Raw genomic sequence first — 14,444 nt, forward strand, 5'->3', positions numbered from 1 at the left:
GAAAAATGGAGCTTTTTGCGTTTTTTAATGTCAGTGAATTAATACTTGGGGTGGTGGATTTTGCTGGGGTTCTTTTTTTGTTTTTCAATTTTTAAAGAAAGCCTTTCAGCAGTCTTACACCAGCAATGAATTTCTGCATTATCTGCTCAGCTTGCCACATCTTCGTCTGTTTGCAATTCCAAATTCTCTCTATTAAACTCTGCTGAAAATTAAGAGGCATTTATTTTATGTGGGTTCCAGAAGAACTTCCTTTTACTTTTCCATGCTGGATCCACATCCACAAGCTCATCTCTCCCTCAGGAACACACAACTGAAGTCATGCACATAAACCGTCATCCCTTTGAGCTTTTCCAAAGAACACTTCCACCATCACATCCTTGCTGAAACCAAAACCCCCTTTACTCCTACCTACAGCACACCATCTACCACTTCACAAGACCAAATAAGTGGAGGTTTATCGCACCTCCAGCACCTAGGAAGGAAGAAGCCATTTAGTGATGCTTGTAGGGACAAACCAAAGAGATGACAGGAATCAAAGTAGTGCTGTAAATCTGCACAGCTTCAAGTGCCCTGGGCAGCGACTCCTTCTCCAAGACCACTTCACGTGCCACCTTGGAACACAGCAACCCAGTTGTCACTCCATGTCTCACTTCTGCGTTTGCAGCAATTAGTTCTTGCTTTTGTCAAAGAGGCATCAAGAGAAATGTTAACAGTGGTGGAAAACACACACTGAAAGAGCCATAAAACTTCATCCTTCATTTAATGTGTGTTACTTTCTCAATTTAAACACAAAGAAACAGCAGATGGAATTCAACGTCTTCATACAATAAATCCTTTTGCAACATAAAGCCACTTTTGAAGAATAACACCACAGTCTTTTTAAATGCTGCCTCTCCTGGAGTTCTCTCTGCTTCCTCTACAATTTCTGATTTCAGCCAGCTGATAAAAGAAATCAATTTTGCCCCCTTTAAATACCAGGGTTACTAAGGCCTGGCATTACCTTTGAAAGCAGGCCTCCCCCAGCTCCAGCCCCGCTCGGAGAAGAGTTGCAGCAGGATTTTGGGTCACAAATCCCCGTTTAGCTTCTCGTGGGTTAAACCAGAGATGGATTACAGTGAAGGTTTGTTTCAATAATCTTGAAAATTGTTAATGGATTAATCTGAGGACTATTTCCCCCATAACTGTGCCCAATTATTTCTTCACCACTGAATGAAGAAAGTTGATGTATCCTTCATGGAATGGGTGTATCCCATTGCTGTATGGCACTCCATGGCGTCAGGGCGCCTGGAGCTGCTCAGGGGGGCTCGGCAGCCCACCAGCCCGCCCAGCGAGGCATGTCACCAGTAAGCCCTAACATGCCATTATCCTACACCATTGCTTAATTAGTGGGTTTATAGGTGATTAGTCACCTGATCCCAGGGCCCACCTCCAGCTAATCTCAGCTGAACACAGGCAGGGAACACCTTTCCGCCTCAGGGCTGAGAAACAAACTGGTGCCTCGTGCCTGTCGCTCAGGTAGCCAGTCCGCAATTAGGGACATGAAACAACTTCCCCTCAGGGACAGCAAGTGTCTGAAAGGCACCAGGCTGAGCTGGCAAATCACCCACAGGTGCCAGACACCAACACTCAGACCCGACAGCACTCGGCCTGACGGCGTCCTCCAAACCCACAGCTCCTGGACTGCCACAGGGGAAGGGGGAGGACCATCACCATCCACTGAAATCCCATCCAGACCCATGAACATGGGCAGATGTGTTAATTTTTGTCAGTCTTCCTCACCACTGAAATCTATTTGAATTGGCAATAAATTTAATCTTTCCCAGTTGAGTCTGGTTTGCTCGTGACAGTAACTAGTAAGTGATTGCCTTGTCTTTGTCTCAATCCATGAGCTTTTTCATATTATTTCCCTCCCCGTCATGTTGAGGAGGAAGAGATAAAGAGCAGCTGGCCAAGGTCAGCCCATGAGACCAGGAAAGAACAGGCAATGTTCACCAAAATGCAGCTTTGCAAGAAGAACTAAAACCTTGGGTGGAATTTTTTTTTTTTTTTTGTGAACCAGCACAGCCACCCTACACAAAAACAATTGTACAAGATGCTTACGGGACATAGTTTTTCCCTCTTTTCAGGCCAGCAATCCTGCAGTAGGAGTGAGAAGAGACCCAGATGACAAACTCCAGGATTTCTCAATAAAGGAAGAGTTAGATTTGCAGCAAAGGATCATATTTACTGAAACTGTTATTGATTACATCTAATAGCAAGAATAGAATCCAGATTGTTGTATTTATTTAAGATTACAACTTGAGTATTAGTAGCCTTTGACAGTTTTAAAATGTTCTGTCACTTCTTCCACCAAGAAGTTACAATTCTTGTCTTTCCATTAAGCAAAAACACACTTACTTTATTAATTTATTTCCATGCACCCCAATTCCACAGATGAAATGCATCACATCTTCAAAAAACCCTTGACAGAGTTCTTTTAAGTGTTTTTATTTATCAGAAAGGGTTTTTAGAGCTATTATCAGCTCTCGCAGGTACATCAAGTACAAAAGCAGCAGCAACAGTCTGGCATCTTGTTCACAGCAACAACCCACCTAAACTTTTGGGGCAGGGGGAAAGAGACAGAGAGCTGCTCCATAGTAAAGCAAATTCAGAATCTACTTTTGGCTATTTCAGCTGGAGAGGTAGGAGAAAAAAGAACCAGGCAAGCAGTGCCTTGGTTTCATCTCACAGGTTATCAAAGCAAGAGCTGTATGCCTTCCAGAAAAGTACTAACAATGACTACATGCAGACTTCAATAAAATGGGAAAAAAACCCTACACAGGCTACACAGTTAGGACTTCTCCACCTCAGTGTAGTCGTTCAGCTATGACAAGCTAAAAAGTTGAGTCCTAAACACACAGCGCTGTTATAGAGCTTCACACCCTAGTAACACATCCAAATGCCATACATCTAATTTTGGAACAAAAATTGTAACTTGGCTTCTGCTTCCTCCTACCCCTCCAAAGAAAATTATGCTGGAAACAAAAGATTTCTTTTTATAGTTTTACCAGATAACAGAATCACACAGATTATTATGAATGTCTCATTTCTGTGGCATTCACTACACTACCTCCAAGTAGCAAAGAGACGCTATTGTGCTAGACACCACACAAAGTCACAGATGTTACACACAAAGAATGTCCTGGATAGGCAAATACGATTTCAACATAGAGACTATCACTTTTCCAGGAGTCCTTCAACAGGCAAAACCAGGAAAAAAGTGGAGGGGAGTGGGGCAGGAAAACAATAACAGATTAAGGAAAAAAAAAAAAAAAGGGGTTCTGGCCACAGATGTCTCAACACACCGGACGATACAATGGTTGACAATCAGAAGTTCCCTTCTCAGGTAACATCTCGCACTGGAAGTTCTTCCTCTTTTCTAGAAGAACCAGTAGTCAACTGGGGGAAAGGGCACTTGGCCAGCCATAACTGCAAGAGTTACAAAGTGCTACCAAACACTAATATGTCACTCTGTGCAATCCACCCACTTAGCCAAGTCCATGATTAATGGACTGCCTAGACCTTTAACAAGTCACAAAAGCTTTTGTAACACACACGTGAGCACAGAATTAACAAACATCATCTTGCCTGAAGTTCATGATTGCTCTTCTCCATCCAAAAAATTCTGCTTGTTGGCTTTGCCTCTTTTTAGACTGAAAAACACCAAGAGCCTATCTCACGAATGCTTCTAAGCTGCATCCATTTCCCAATCACTCACCAGAGTGGTCTTAAATCTTTCAACAGACTGAAACAGAAATTTTGCTGCAGGAGAGACTTCACTCTTGTTATGAAGACACAGAGGTGCACACAAAACCTATTCCATTACTTCTTTGGTTTCACTCACCTCATTTCAAATACAGAGAATCACAAAATGGCTTGAGTTAGAAAAGACATTTCTAACTCATCTGGACAGAACATCTAGACCAATCTCCCTGTCATGGACAGGGACATCTTTCACTACATCAAGTAAGCCCCATCCACACTGAACACGAACACTTCCAGTGATGGAGAATCCACAACTTCTCTGGGCAACCTGTTTCACTGTCTCATCACCCTCACAGTAAAAAAAATCTACCCTCTCTATCAACTCCCTATTTCCTACATTCAAAACCAGAACTCAACCAGCAAAAGTTCCAATACTGATTTCAAGAGCATCCCCTAGCCCGATGGTTGTCCATCATCTGTTTTCCAGTGCTGCAGGACAAGAAATAATAAGTTTTACTTGCAGCAGAGAAGCTTCAGATTGGACAGTCCATTCAACTATAAGACCAGATAACAGGCAACTCTGAAAGATCTAGAGCTTCCTTTCACTGGAAGACTTTCAGGTAGAGTAACACATTCATACAGGAATACTCCTAAGCGGCAAGGAAATGGACCATCTGACTGCTAAGTCCCATCTGTCTTTCTGTGCTAAAGGTACTGCAGGTGCACAGGGGAAGTTTGAGCTTAGTTCCATCAGAAAAAGGGACTCTCAACTCGTGCTAAACCCTTGCTGGGCTAGGAATGAAAACTCAGTATCAGCAAAAGACAAGACATGAACTTCACAGGATTTCACATCGAGAGCTGAAGGCACACATTACTGAATGGAGGAGCAGACAGGTACAAACTCAAGAGTTTGAGAGATTACAGTGCATGCAGGTGAAAGACAGCAGGGGTAATTAAAACTGAAGTCTTGTATTCATACATCTACTTCCATTATTTCTGCCACTTGTTCTGCAGGATTAGAAATGCATTTCCCTCAGCATGTACAGTATAGACAGGCATGCCAAACTTTGCATTCCAAGGTGATATATTATCACAACATTGAAAATTATGCAACAAAAATACTACTGAAGACATCTCATAGGCTATTAAAAAGAATCTGTCAACTGGCTATTTCTTCTATGTATCACAGAACCACTTGTTTAGTATTTTCAAAACTGCTTAGTTTTTAGTCTAAACAGTACACTAGGACATGAAAAAAAATCCAGATAAATAGCATGATATCCTGAGAGAATCGAGACTAAAATCCAGTCAGGAAAGTCCACAAAAGGGTATTCACCCCACTGTGGAAAAAAACCAAAACAACAACACATAAATACCAGTTCTTTCCACATTTCCAAACCATCTCAAGAACTCTAAAGAATGCCCAATTCCCTGTGCATTGAAATGCAGCACTGCTTCACAAGAACACAAGTAGTTATTAGACCTCGCAAATCATTTAAAGGAGGAGGGAACTGAAGTCTGGTACCATTCTGTTGTCAGAGCTCTGGAGTCTTTAATTTGTATTATAATAACACCTGCACTGTGCTAGCCCATATTTAAACATCCCCAGTGAAGGATACCAGCTGCCCCACGGTTGTGACTTCAATCTGTAATGCAGCAAGGACCTGTGAAAACTCATGCTGGCTTACCACCCAACTCATGAGCCTCCTTCTCTGTCAATAGGGACCACGTCAAATCTGTACCGTCCACAGTTCAATTTCATGGATTGTAATATGAAGAAACTCAGCTCTAAAGCAGCCACTTCATGGTTTAAATCCAAGATTGGGTAATTATCAAACAAAAGTTATACTCATACTGTGAGAAAATACATCATGCATAAACATAGTCTCTCCCTCTCTAAACATAGGAAGTTATTCACAAGGCAGAGGGGGGGAGTGGGAAACAACTAGCCACAGCTTCTAGAGACGTTTTATCCCATGCCACATTAAAAGAGTTGGACATTAAGCAGTCTTCCAGAGGAAGCATTTAGTTCCACATTCTTCCCTGCAGGTCTGAACAAGTTTGCAAGCCTGAATAGCAGATTTCTCCTCAGAGACTCATCAATACCGCCTTTCATCCACTCAATCATTAAGTGGCCACTGTACATTCTCAGCAGCTATTTTCTAAACCCACAATATTTCAGCTGGATCAAAATTAAGATAATTAAAATATTGGGAGGCAGTCATTCAAGTTAATACCTACACAGGACAGCCTCAAGCCAACGGCCCTGTGTTGGTCATGTCATCAACACCACTGGGGTCTCATCACTTCTTCCAAAGCAAGCAGAAATCGTAATTTCTGAGCATTCACTTGACACAATCTCCATCACACAAGCACTCATAACAATCTCCAGGTCCCAAAGTACTGACAAACATTTGAGATGACCACAAAAGTATTTCACTGGGAAAAAGGCAGCAGCCAGGTACCCAAGTTTTTAATGTTTAATGAACTTTGCCTCTTGACAGACAGTAAAGTAGCCTGGTGCAGGCTACTTTCTCTCCATTTCACTCAGGAGAAGACAAATAATCCCTTCCAAGCTCCAAATTAGACACCTGGTTTGCTCATGGGCAAGGAGCATCCATGAGGTTTGCTCATGGATGATTTCATTAGGAGGCATCTCATCACAAATACAGCTTTATCAACAAAAAATCCCACACCACTCCACAAAGGGCTTCAGAGACACTATAAAGCACACATTTGACTTTTGTGGCAAAAAAAAAAAAGTCTCAAATTCTTCACGATCAACTAGCTTATGGTTAAGATACTCCAGTCAGACTTCTCCACCAAAATCTGAGATGGCTTGTAGTTTCAGCTATGAGATTGGAGTTCAAGACACTTGAGACATTTGTAGATGTCATTTCTTCCACCAGCAAATACTGGGTCATTGCAGGGGGTGACCAACAAGACACCTTAATCAGTAAAAACGAAGTGGTGTGTATGTGAGGAAAGAAACTACTGGGAGCTTAAAAAACATCCCCTCATTAACTCCATCCTCTGGATGCACTGGATTCCTTCTTGTCCTAGGGGAAGGGAGTAGAAGTCACTAAAACTGCAGCCATAGTTTGCTCTTCTGTTAAATGGGAGCCGTTCTTTGGAGCTAAGTCACACAGAGAGCACTTTGAAGATGAAAGCTAATATGGTCTTAACCACAAAGCTACCAGACATTTTGTCTCCAATCCTTCCAAACATCTCAGCATCCAAGGTATCTCACAGTCCAGCAGGAAGAAGTCAATCAATGTCCTTAAAGGTCAGCACAGATCCCATCAAACTCAGCACCCTATAGTATCAAGATAGACATAATTTTCAAATTGAAAACATACACTTGAAGAGGGAAATGTATTTCTATATGCAGCCTAAAGAGGCTACTCTAATGCCTCTTTATGGTACTAACTCAAACCTCTCTGTACGCATCTTTTTTGCATACTCTAAAGTAGACCAAAAAGTCTTTTTAGATACTGTTCCTGTTCTGCTCTCTGCCATGTACTGCTTTCTGCTTATCTTCAAGACCACACTGTCTCTGGGTAGACCATGAACCTCAAAAATGGTTTTCAGAAGCTGAAAACACATAGGCTGTGAAGCAGAAGATGGAGTATTCCTGTGTATCTGTAAACAGCATCAACTGTTGCAACTTCTGTACTTAAAAAAAAAACCAACAAAAAAAAGTCAAAAACCAACTTTCTTAGGTATTTTATAACAAAGATTTTGGTACAGCTCATGCACACTCAGAACTGAGGAAGGAAGGAGCAAACTCTACCAAATCTGACCCTCTGTTAAGTATTAACCAGTACCAAGCATGTAATTACACAGACTTCTAGTCCTCCAACATTTGTTCAGTCAATTGTGTTTCATGCAGCACTGCACAAGTCCTTCCCCACTTACAACCTCGCAAACCCTACTGTGCAGCACTTGGCATCCTGCCAGGTCCAGAAGGGAGTACTCTTAAAAGACATTAAAAATCTTTGCCGTGGGTATGTCACAGAATAAGCCAGCCTCGTACACACTTACTCAGCAAATGTTCAGCAGTTGTACAAATTGTTAACACTCACACAAGAGTATCTGGATCAAGAAAGCACATGTCCCTAAAAAATAAACTACTTGTGAATAAGTATGTTCCCAGCTATGCCCTGCTGCTTGAACCCCAGTGTTTAGGCAGGCACGCAATGGTTCTCCTTCCTGCACCATCTTTCAGCCTTCACTGCATGTCAATCCCTCCCCCTCTGAGATGTTTACAGAAAGACACTGCAGCTGCTTAGAAAAGGCAAGGAATTTCAGTGTATGCAAACCTACTGTCTGAGCAAGCAGGTTGTTGGGAGGCAGTTGGAGGTAAGAAATCAGCACAGCCAGCTATGGTCCAAATGCCTTGGTGGCAAAACCTTCAAGGAAAGAAAAAAAAGTGGGAACAAAAGCTGCAAATGATCTCATTTCACACTTCTGGGGAAAGGGGAAGATGGGTCTATTTGGTAGGTTTTAAATAGTTGCCCTAAAGACCGTCATATAAGGGACATGCCAGTGTAACACAGCACATGTGGGAAAGCGAGGACAGAGATGCCCTTTCCACTCCAAGCCTGTATCTGTCTGTTGCACACAGAATAACAGAATAGTTTGGGTTGGAAGGGACATTACAGATCATCTGGTTCCAACTCCCCTGCCATGGGCACTGACACCTTCCAATACACCAAGTTGCTCAGGGCTCCATCCAGCCTGGCCTTGGAACACTTCCAGGGATGGCCATCCACAGCTTCTCTGGACAACCTGTTCAGTGTCTCACTATACTCACAGTAAAAAATTTCTTACTTATAGCTAATCTAATCCTGTCATCTTTCAGTTTGAAGCTATTCCCCCTTGTCTTGTCACTACATGTCCTTGTCAGAAGTCCCTCTCCAGCTCTTTTGTCACCCTTTAGCTGCTGACAGTGCAGTAAGGTCTCCCCAATTCACATAGTCTCATCTCTCAGGACTGTACAGGTCCCTCTGTCTGGCATTTCTCCCCTCCAGCATGTTGACTGTACCACACAGCTGGGTGTTATCATCAAACCTGCTGAGGGTGCACTCAATCCCACTGTCCATGTCACCGACAAAGATGTTAAACAGCGCCAGTCCCAATACATCACACAGTTGTTTTTCCTTACAATAGTTACCATCCTTAGCAGCTGGATTGAAACTAGGCCTTAAAATGATTCAACTGAACATTCCTAATCTCCACAGAGATCTCAAGCTTCAAATAAAGCACAGCTGTGGAAGAGCTGTCATATACGACGTGTCACAGTAAAATAAATCTGCCCAGGTTCTTTGGTACATGTGTGCTGTCCTTCTGATTCACACAAATGCTGAGGACTTGCAGCTGTACTTGCTGTAGTAACTGTCTCAGCATTTCTATTTTTTCCATCACATATTTTTTTCCACTCAGTTTATATTATTTGTGTGAATAGCACAAGGCCATCCCTCGAAAGTAATCAGGTCTACTGAACAAACAAAACTCTTAATCCCTGATGTGGCCACCCCCTGGTCCCAACTTCTACAAAAAAGAAGATTAAAATGCTGCTTCTCACCAGTCACTTCCTAACAGGAGATAAGGGACTGCAAAAACATAAATGTTTCTCATGCCCATATGTTCATGTCTCTCTACTCTGCTTTAACCAAAAGTTTTGCATGGCTGAAAGCAAAGGGGCACCACTGCCTCATCCAAGAGCCCCAGCAGCAGCAATGGAGTCAAGGGTTCACCTCCGCTACACTATTAGAGGTCACTGCCAGAAGGAAAAGGTTGACTTTATTGAGTTTTAGGCTAAAACAACTATAAATAAGTCACATAAAATACAAGAATTTCTAAAATTTTCCAATCTTACACCTCCTTTGGGAACCTTGTTTTTGTTCACTAACACGACAACAATATCTGCACATCTCTCACATGTGGGGAGATGAATGAGACTAATTGGTAATCCAAATCTGACCCATAAAAATTTAGTAAATCCTCCCACTTGGTATTCACTTGGTAAATCCCACTTGGTAAATCCTCCCACAGTGTTCATTAAACTCATGTTCCTCCCATGCCCACCCCATGGATGTCAAGTGCTGTACACATGCAGCAAGCCCCTGCTCTGTCAAAACACATGCTGGCAGAAGAGGCAAGACAAATAAAGAACATGCTACAAGCCAAAGAAACACCATCAAGCAAACTACAAACACTGCCAATTTCAATGTTTTCAGAGATGTTGTCTTTTTCTTCAGGATAGCAGAGAACAATGTGATTAAAAGGAATGTAAAATGAACTCAAAAGGAAAAACAGCATGACAGAAAATCTCTGCATGAGAAGACAAGGTCTTTTAAAATCCATCCACAACAGGCCCTCCCAAAAATTATCTGCACTGATTTCCTTTGCACTAAAAGAAATATTGAAAATAACAGTACATTGCAGCATCTCATTTCTCAATTGCAAAAATGAATTACAAACCATTCAGATCAAATACTTCCTTCCCATGAGGAACTACAGAAAATATGCTGCATTCAAAGAGAAACTGCACAGCGTTTGCACGCAGCACACAGAACTAGTCCTCTTAGGGAACAAGCACATTTTATTTCTGCTTTTATAAACTTTGATTGCATTGAAAAACATCTTGCATAAGACTATAACAAACCATAAGTGTCATGTACTCAGTGATGTATTGTAGGAAACACCAGGGCTGTGACAATGGATCAAAACTTAAGGATGGGATGGGCAGACATTTTCCCACCTTTATGATTCTTTAACCTGATCCTGAAATCTCAAAGCATCGAAATCCAATTCTAGAGCACAACGGCCAAGTACAACTCCCATTGTGGACTTTCCACAAACAACCCTGTCATCGTGTACACCACCATACTACTCAACAAATATGACCCTTGTTTTGCATGGAAAAAACGGACTTCCCCTGTCAAGGCATTGAAGTTCCAGGTGTTCTCTTCAGCCTGAAGAAGAGGAGACTGAGGGGAGACCTCACTGCAGTCTACAACTTCCTCACAAGGAGAAGCAGACAGGAAGACACCCATCTCTTCTTTCTGGTGACGAGTGACAGGACTCGAGGGAATGGCCTAAAGTTGTGTCAGGGGAGGTTTAAGTTGGGTATTAGAAGGGGTTCTTCACCCAGAGGGTGGTCAGACACTGGAACAGGCTCCCCAAGGAAGTGGTCACAGTACCAAGCCTGACAGAGTTCAAGAAGAATTTGGACAATGCTCTCAGGCACACGGTGTAATTCTTGAGGTATCCTGTGTATGGCTAAGGGTTGGACCTGATAATCTCTGTGGGCCCCTCAGAATACTCTGTGATTCTGTGATGTACAATAATGTGCTATATTAATGGGATGTTTATTAACCATATCTATATTTACTCAATAATATAATTTCTCTAATTCACTTAGCTTTACATTGAGTTATTTTGGAGCATATTTTGTTGAGTATTAGCTCCAGAAATACTTTTGGTAGAGGGTGGAAAGAAATTTGGGGTTTCTGGAGAAAACATTAAAGACAGTTCAAGAAATCTCAGCCAGCAAGACATAATATTGCTATCAAAAATGTGATATGTTAGTCACACCAACATATAATCCCTATATTAAGTTTCAAAGTTAACGCAGTATACAGGAAAAAATGGAAAAAATCACATTGTTCAGAATTATAATTCCCGTTTCTGTAACCCTGTCAAGATCAGGCAGAGCTCAAAATTAACAACAGGTACACCTGAGCTAGTTCTGTATTACTGTGAACAAAGAGAAAAATCAGTCCACGTGTACTGTATCTTCATCACCTCAGCTGCAGCATCCATCTGCATCCACTGGCAAGACTTCAGAGTAATTTACGCTGTTGATTAACCCTACCATCTTTACAACAAAGTTTGAGGCAGAGCAATACACGATAAAAGAACCTGCGAACTGTTTAGCTAAAAAAAAGGCGGATGCTGCAGCAAATCCCTCAGCACTGCAGGGCATGTGGGGCCTTGATCACAGCCTGTGATGAGAAATCAGCACAGATAGTGCACTTGGGTAAGTGTGGGCAGACCCCTACGCAACATCTCCAAGATCCTGCCAGAAGCCTGCCCACACAGACCTGACTACATGAAACAGCATTTAAAATGCTAATTTTCACTTTACTACTAAAGGTATGATTAGTTGAAAGGTTCTGGTTAGCTATCCAAAAATAGCTATTTTTTCTTAAAAATTGTCATGTTCCTTTGTGCACAATTTACAAAGAATCCTAGTGCATCTCATCAGCAGTACAGCATCAGCTGCATCAAACCAAACTACAGGTAAAAATTCTTTGTTCTACTCCTGTTAAATAACAAGCAGATTTTCCAAACCATAACAACAACCATACTGCTAAAGATCTGCTGTGATTCCTTCCAAACCTCCCCCCTCAGTAATTGCCAGTTCACAAAACAGGTTCCACTACTATGGAGCATTAAGAAAAAAATATTCACACCTGTGCCCATCTCCATAAGCTCATGTCAACATGTTCCTGATGAGCAGCATTTCCATGCAAGTACCAATGTGTAGAAGAAAAAATAAAACCACATAACAAAGGCCCATTGGCTTAAGAGCAAGAAAACCCAAATGCATCACTCACGGAAAGAAGGAGAGAATAAACATACTCAGTGTCCCTCTGTGATGAAACCCAAACCACACTGCATCTGGAACAGAACATCTCCTGCGTGCTCCCTGCACAGCCCACTAAAAGGATTACAGGATTTGTGATCGTTTCCTGCTTTTTGGGAGGTTTATTTTAAACTGCAGTCATTATTAAATCCAAGGGGGTTGAGAGCCCGAGGACCACCACCTCCAGGACTGCAACACTGTCTTGACAGATACACACTCTCCCTCCTCTCTGCAATCTGCTTGCTCTTGACAAGTCACGCTTTTAATTAAATGTCTCTTCATTAGATGTGTTGAGAGGACAGTGCATATGAACCTTGCCAAAAAATAACTTCTAGTGCAAACAGGTTCTCCACCCCCCACAAAAATACACATTAGAAGCCATTCACCTCTGCCAGGCTCCCTCCTAGAGCAGATCCTGTCCTCCTCCAACCCCACCTGGCAGCTCTTTCTCCAGCAACCCTCCCTGCTCACGAGCCCTGCATGGATGAGAACATCCAGAGAAATCCCGAGCCCCTGGCTGGGAGCAGCACCGCGTGCTCGGTTGCTGCCTTGAAATTACGGCGGCCCCCCATTATCTGACGCGTCCCTCAACATCTCCTGACAACTGCATCCTTCCCAGTCAGCCCTGGGATGAAGACAGGCTGCCCTTGTCCAGGGGAACACTGCAGTATTCTGCAGTAGGGCCGTCTGCCGGGGGCAGGGCGCCGCTGGCCCTGGGGTTTGGGGAAGGCATGACTGACAGAACACAGCGAGGCTTTTACGCTGTTTATTTCCACGAGAGAAGGGTGGGAGGCACCCGCTCACCCAAAGAAAACCCTGCAGAAGTGCCCTTGGCTGCCAAAGATACATTGGGAGCGCCCCTCTCAAAGGGACCCTTTGGCAGTCAGGATCGGCACACTCAGATTTCTGGTGGCTGGTGGAGAGGAGACCCGGCGACTTGAGACCTTTGGATTCACGCAGAGAAAGAAGCAAATGCCACCTCCCTGAGCATACACAGCGTGAAAATAATATCGCATAACGACCGACCCGCAATTTTAATCCAGGCACACATCAACTTTAGAGCATCTCCAGGCTGAGATTTTTCTCCATCGCTCCCATCAGCCTGGCACCGAAATCCCCACTGCCCTTCCCAGCCCCACCCCAGGCTGACATGCTCCGTGCCCGGCTCCTCCGCACCACGCTGCCGCCTCGCTGCGTCCATTCTGCTACCGCTCTGACAGCCCAAACCAGGGGAGAAAAAAGGAGAAGGAAAAGAAAGAGATGTTTTTAAAAAAAAAAAAAAAAAAAAAAAAAAAAAAAAGAGGCAGGCTTGGAAAACGCTGACCCTGGTGCAAGGTAACAGCTTGCATGTCTGAGCAGGAGAGACAGCGAAAGGAGGGAAGGAAGAGAGAGGGAGAGGTGGTGTCCTGCAAGCAACTCGCCAAGCCCCAAACCCTGTTGGGGTATGAAGCATTTACAGGGGCCCCTTTGCCGGGCTGGTCCCAGCCCCGGGGAGGGTCCCCCAGTGCCACGGGGAAAGGTCGCGCCGCCACCAGAGCCCGATGCGGCTGCACCGCCCGGGGCGAAGTTTCGCCAGGCCAGGTGAGAAGACACCTCCCCTCCCCTGTGCCGCCCCCAGACCCCTCAGCCTCTTACCTTCATGTCGCTTATGATGGTCTGGAAGAGCCCTCCGAGCGCACTACATTCCTTCTCTATCACAGCCTCCATTTTCCTGGCTCGAGCTCACTGGAGGAGCAGGATTTCACCGCTACCGCTGCAACTGCACTGCTCAGCTGCAGGAAAATCAGACACCCCGGGCTCCCACCTCACCCAAAACAAAACAACAAAAAAAAAACAAAAATGGGGGGGTAAACAAGCCGATATAGGCAATGAGGGGAAAAAAAAAAACAAAACCAAAACACCCCAACACACCTGTCCCCCTGTCTCCCTGCACGTCTACAACGGGAAAAAGGATAAAATCCAGCCTCTCTCCTACACGCGCCTCCCCGCCCCGCTCCGCGGCACCCGGGCACTCAGCGCCGAGCGGGCACTACGCGCCCATGCG

At 43.7% G+C, this 14,444-nt stretch overlaps 1 protein-coding gene across 12 annotated transcripts in view; it reads right to left on the bottom strand.

The window, feature by feature from the left end:
• Window positions 1–14,444, bottom strand: part of MTSS1 (MTSS1, I-BAR domain containing) — a 125,321-nt gene extending 110,877 nt beyond the window's left edge. For 6 of the 12 annotated variants that reach the window (XM_017825229.1, XM_017825223.1, XM_017825224.1 and 3 more), the window contains exon 1: window positions 14,036–14,295. In XM_017825229.1, coding sequence (XP_017680718.1) covers window positions 14,036–14,107 — 72 coding nt within the window. In that variant the 5' untranslated portion in view covers window positions 14,108–14,295. The other 6 variants (XM_017825231.1, XM_017825226.1, XM_017825230.1 and 3 more) reach the window with 3 other exon arrangements.

The sequence above is a fragment of the Lepidothrix coronata genome, unplaced genomic scaffold (genome assembly GCF_001604755.1).
Source record: "Lepidothrix coronata isolate B3197 unplaced genomic scaffold, Lepidothrix_coronata-1.0 Scaffold117, whole genome shotgun sequence".
NCBI lineage: Eukaryota > Metazoa > Chordata > Aves > Passeriformes > Pipridae > Lepidothrix > Lepidothrix coronata.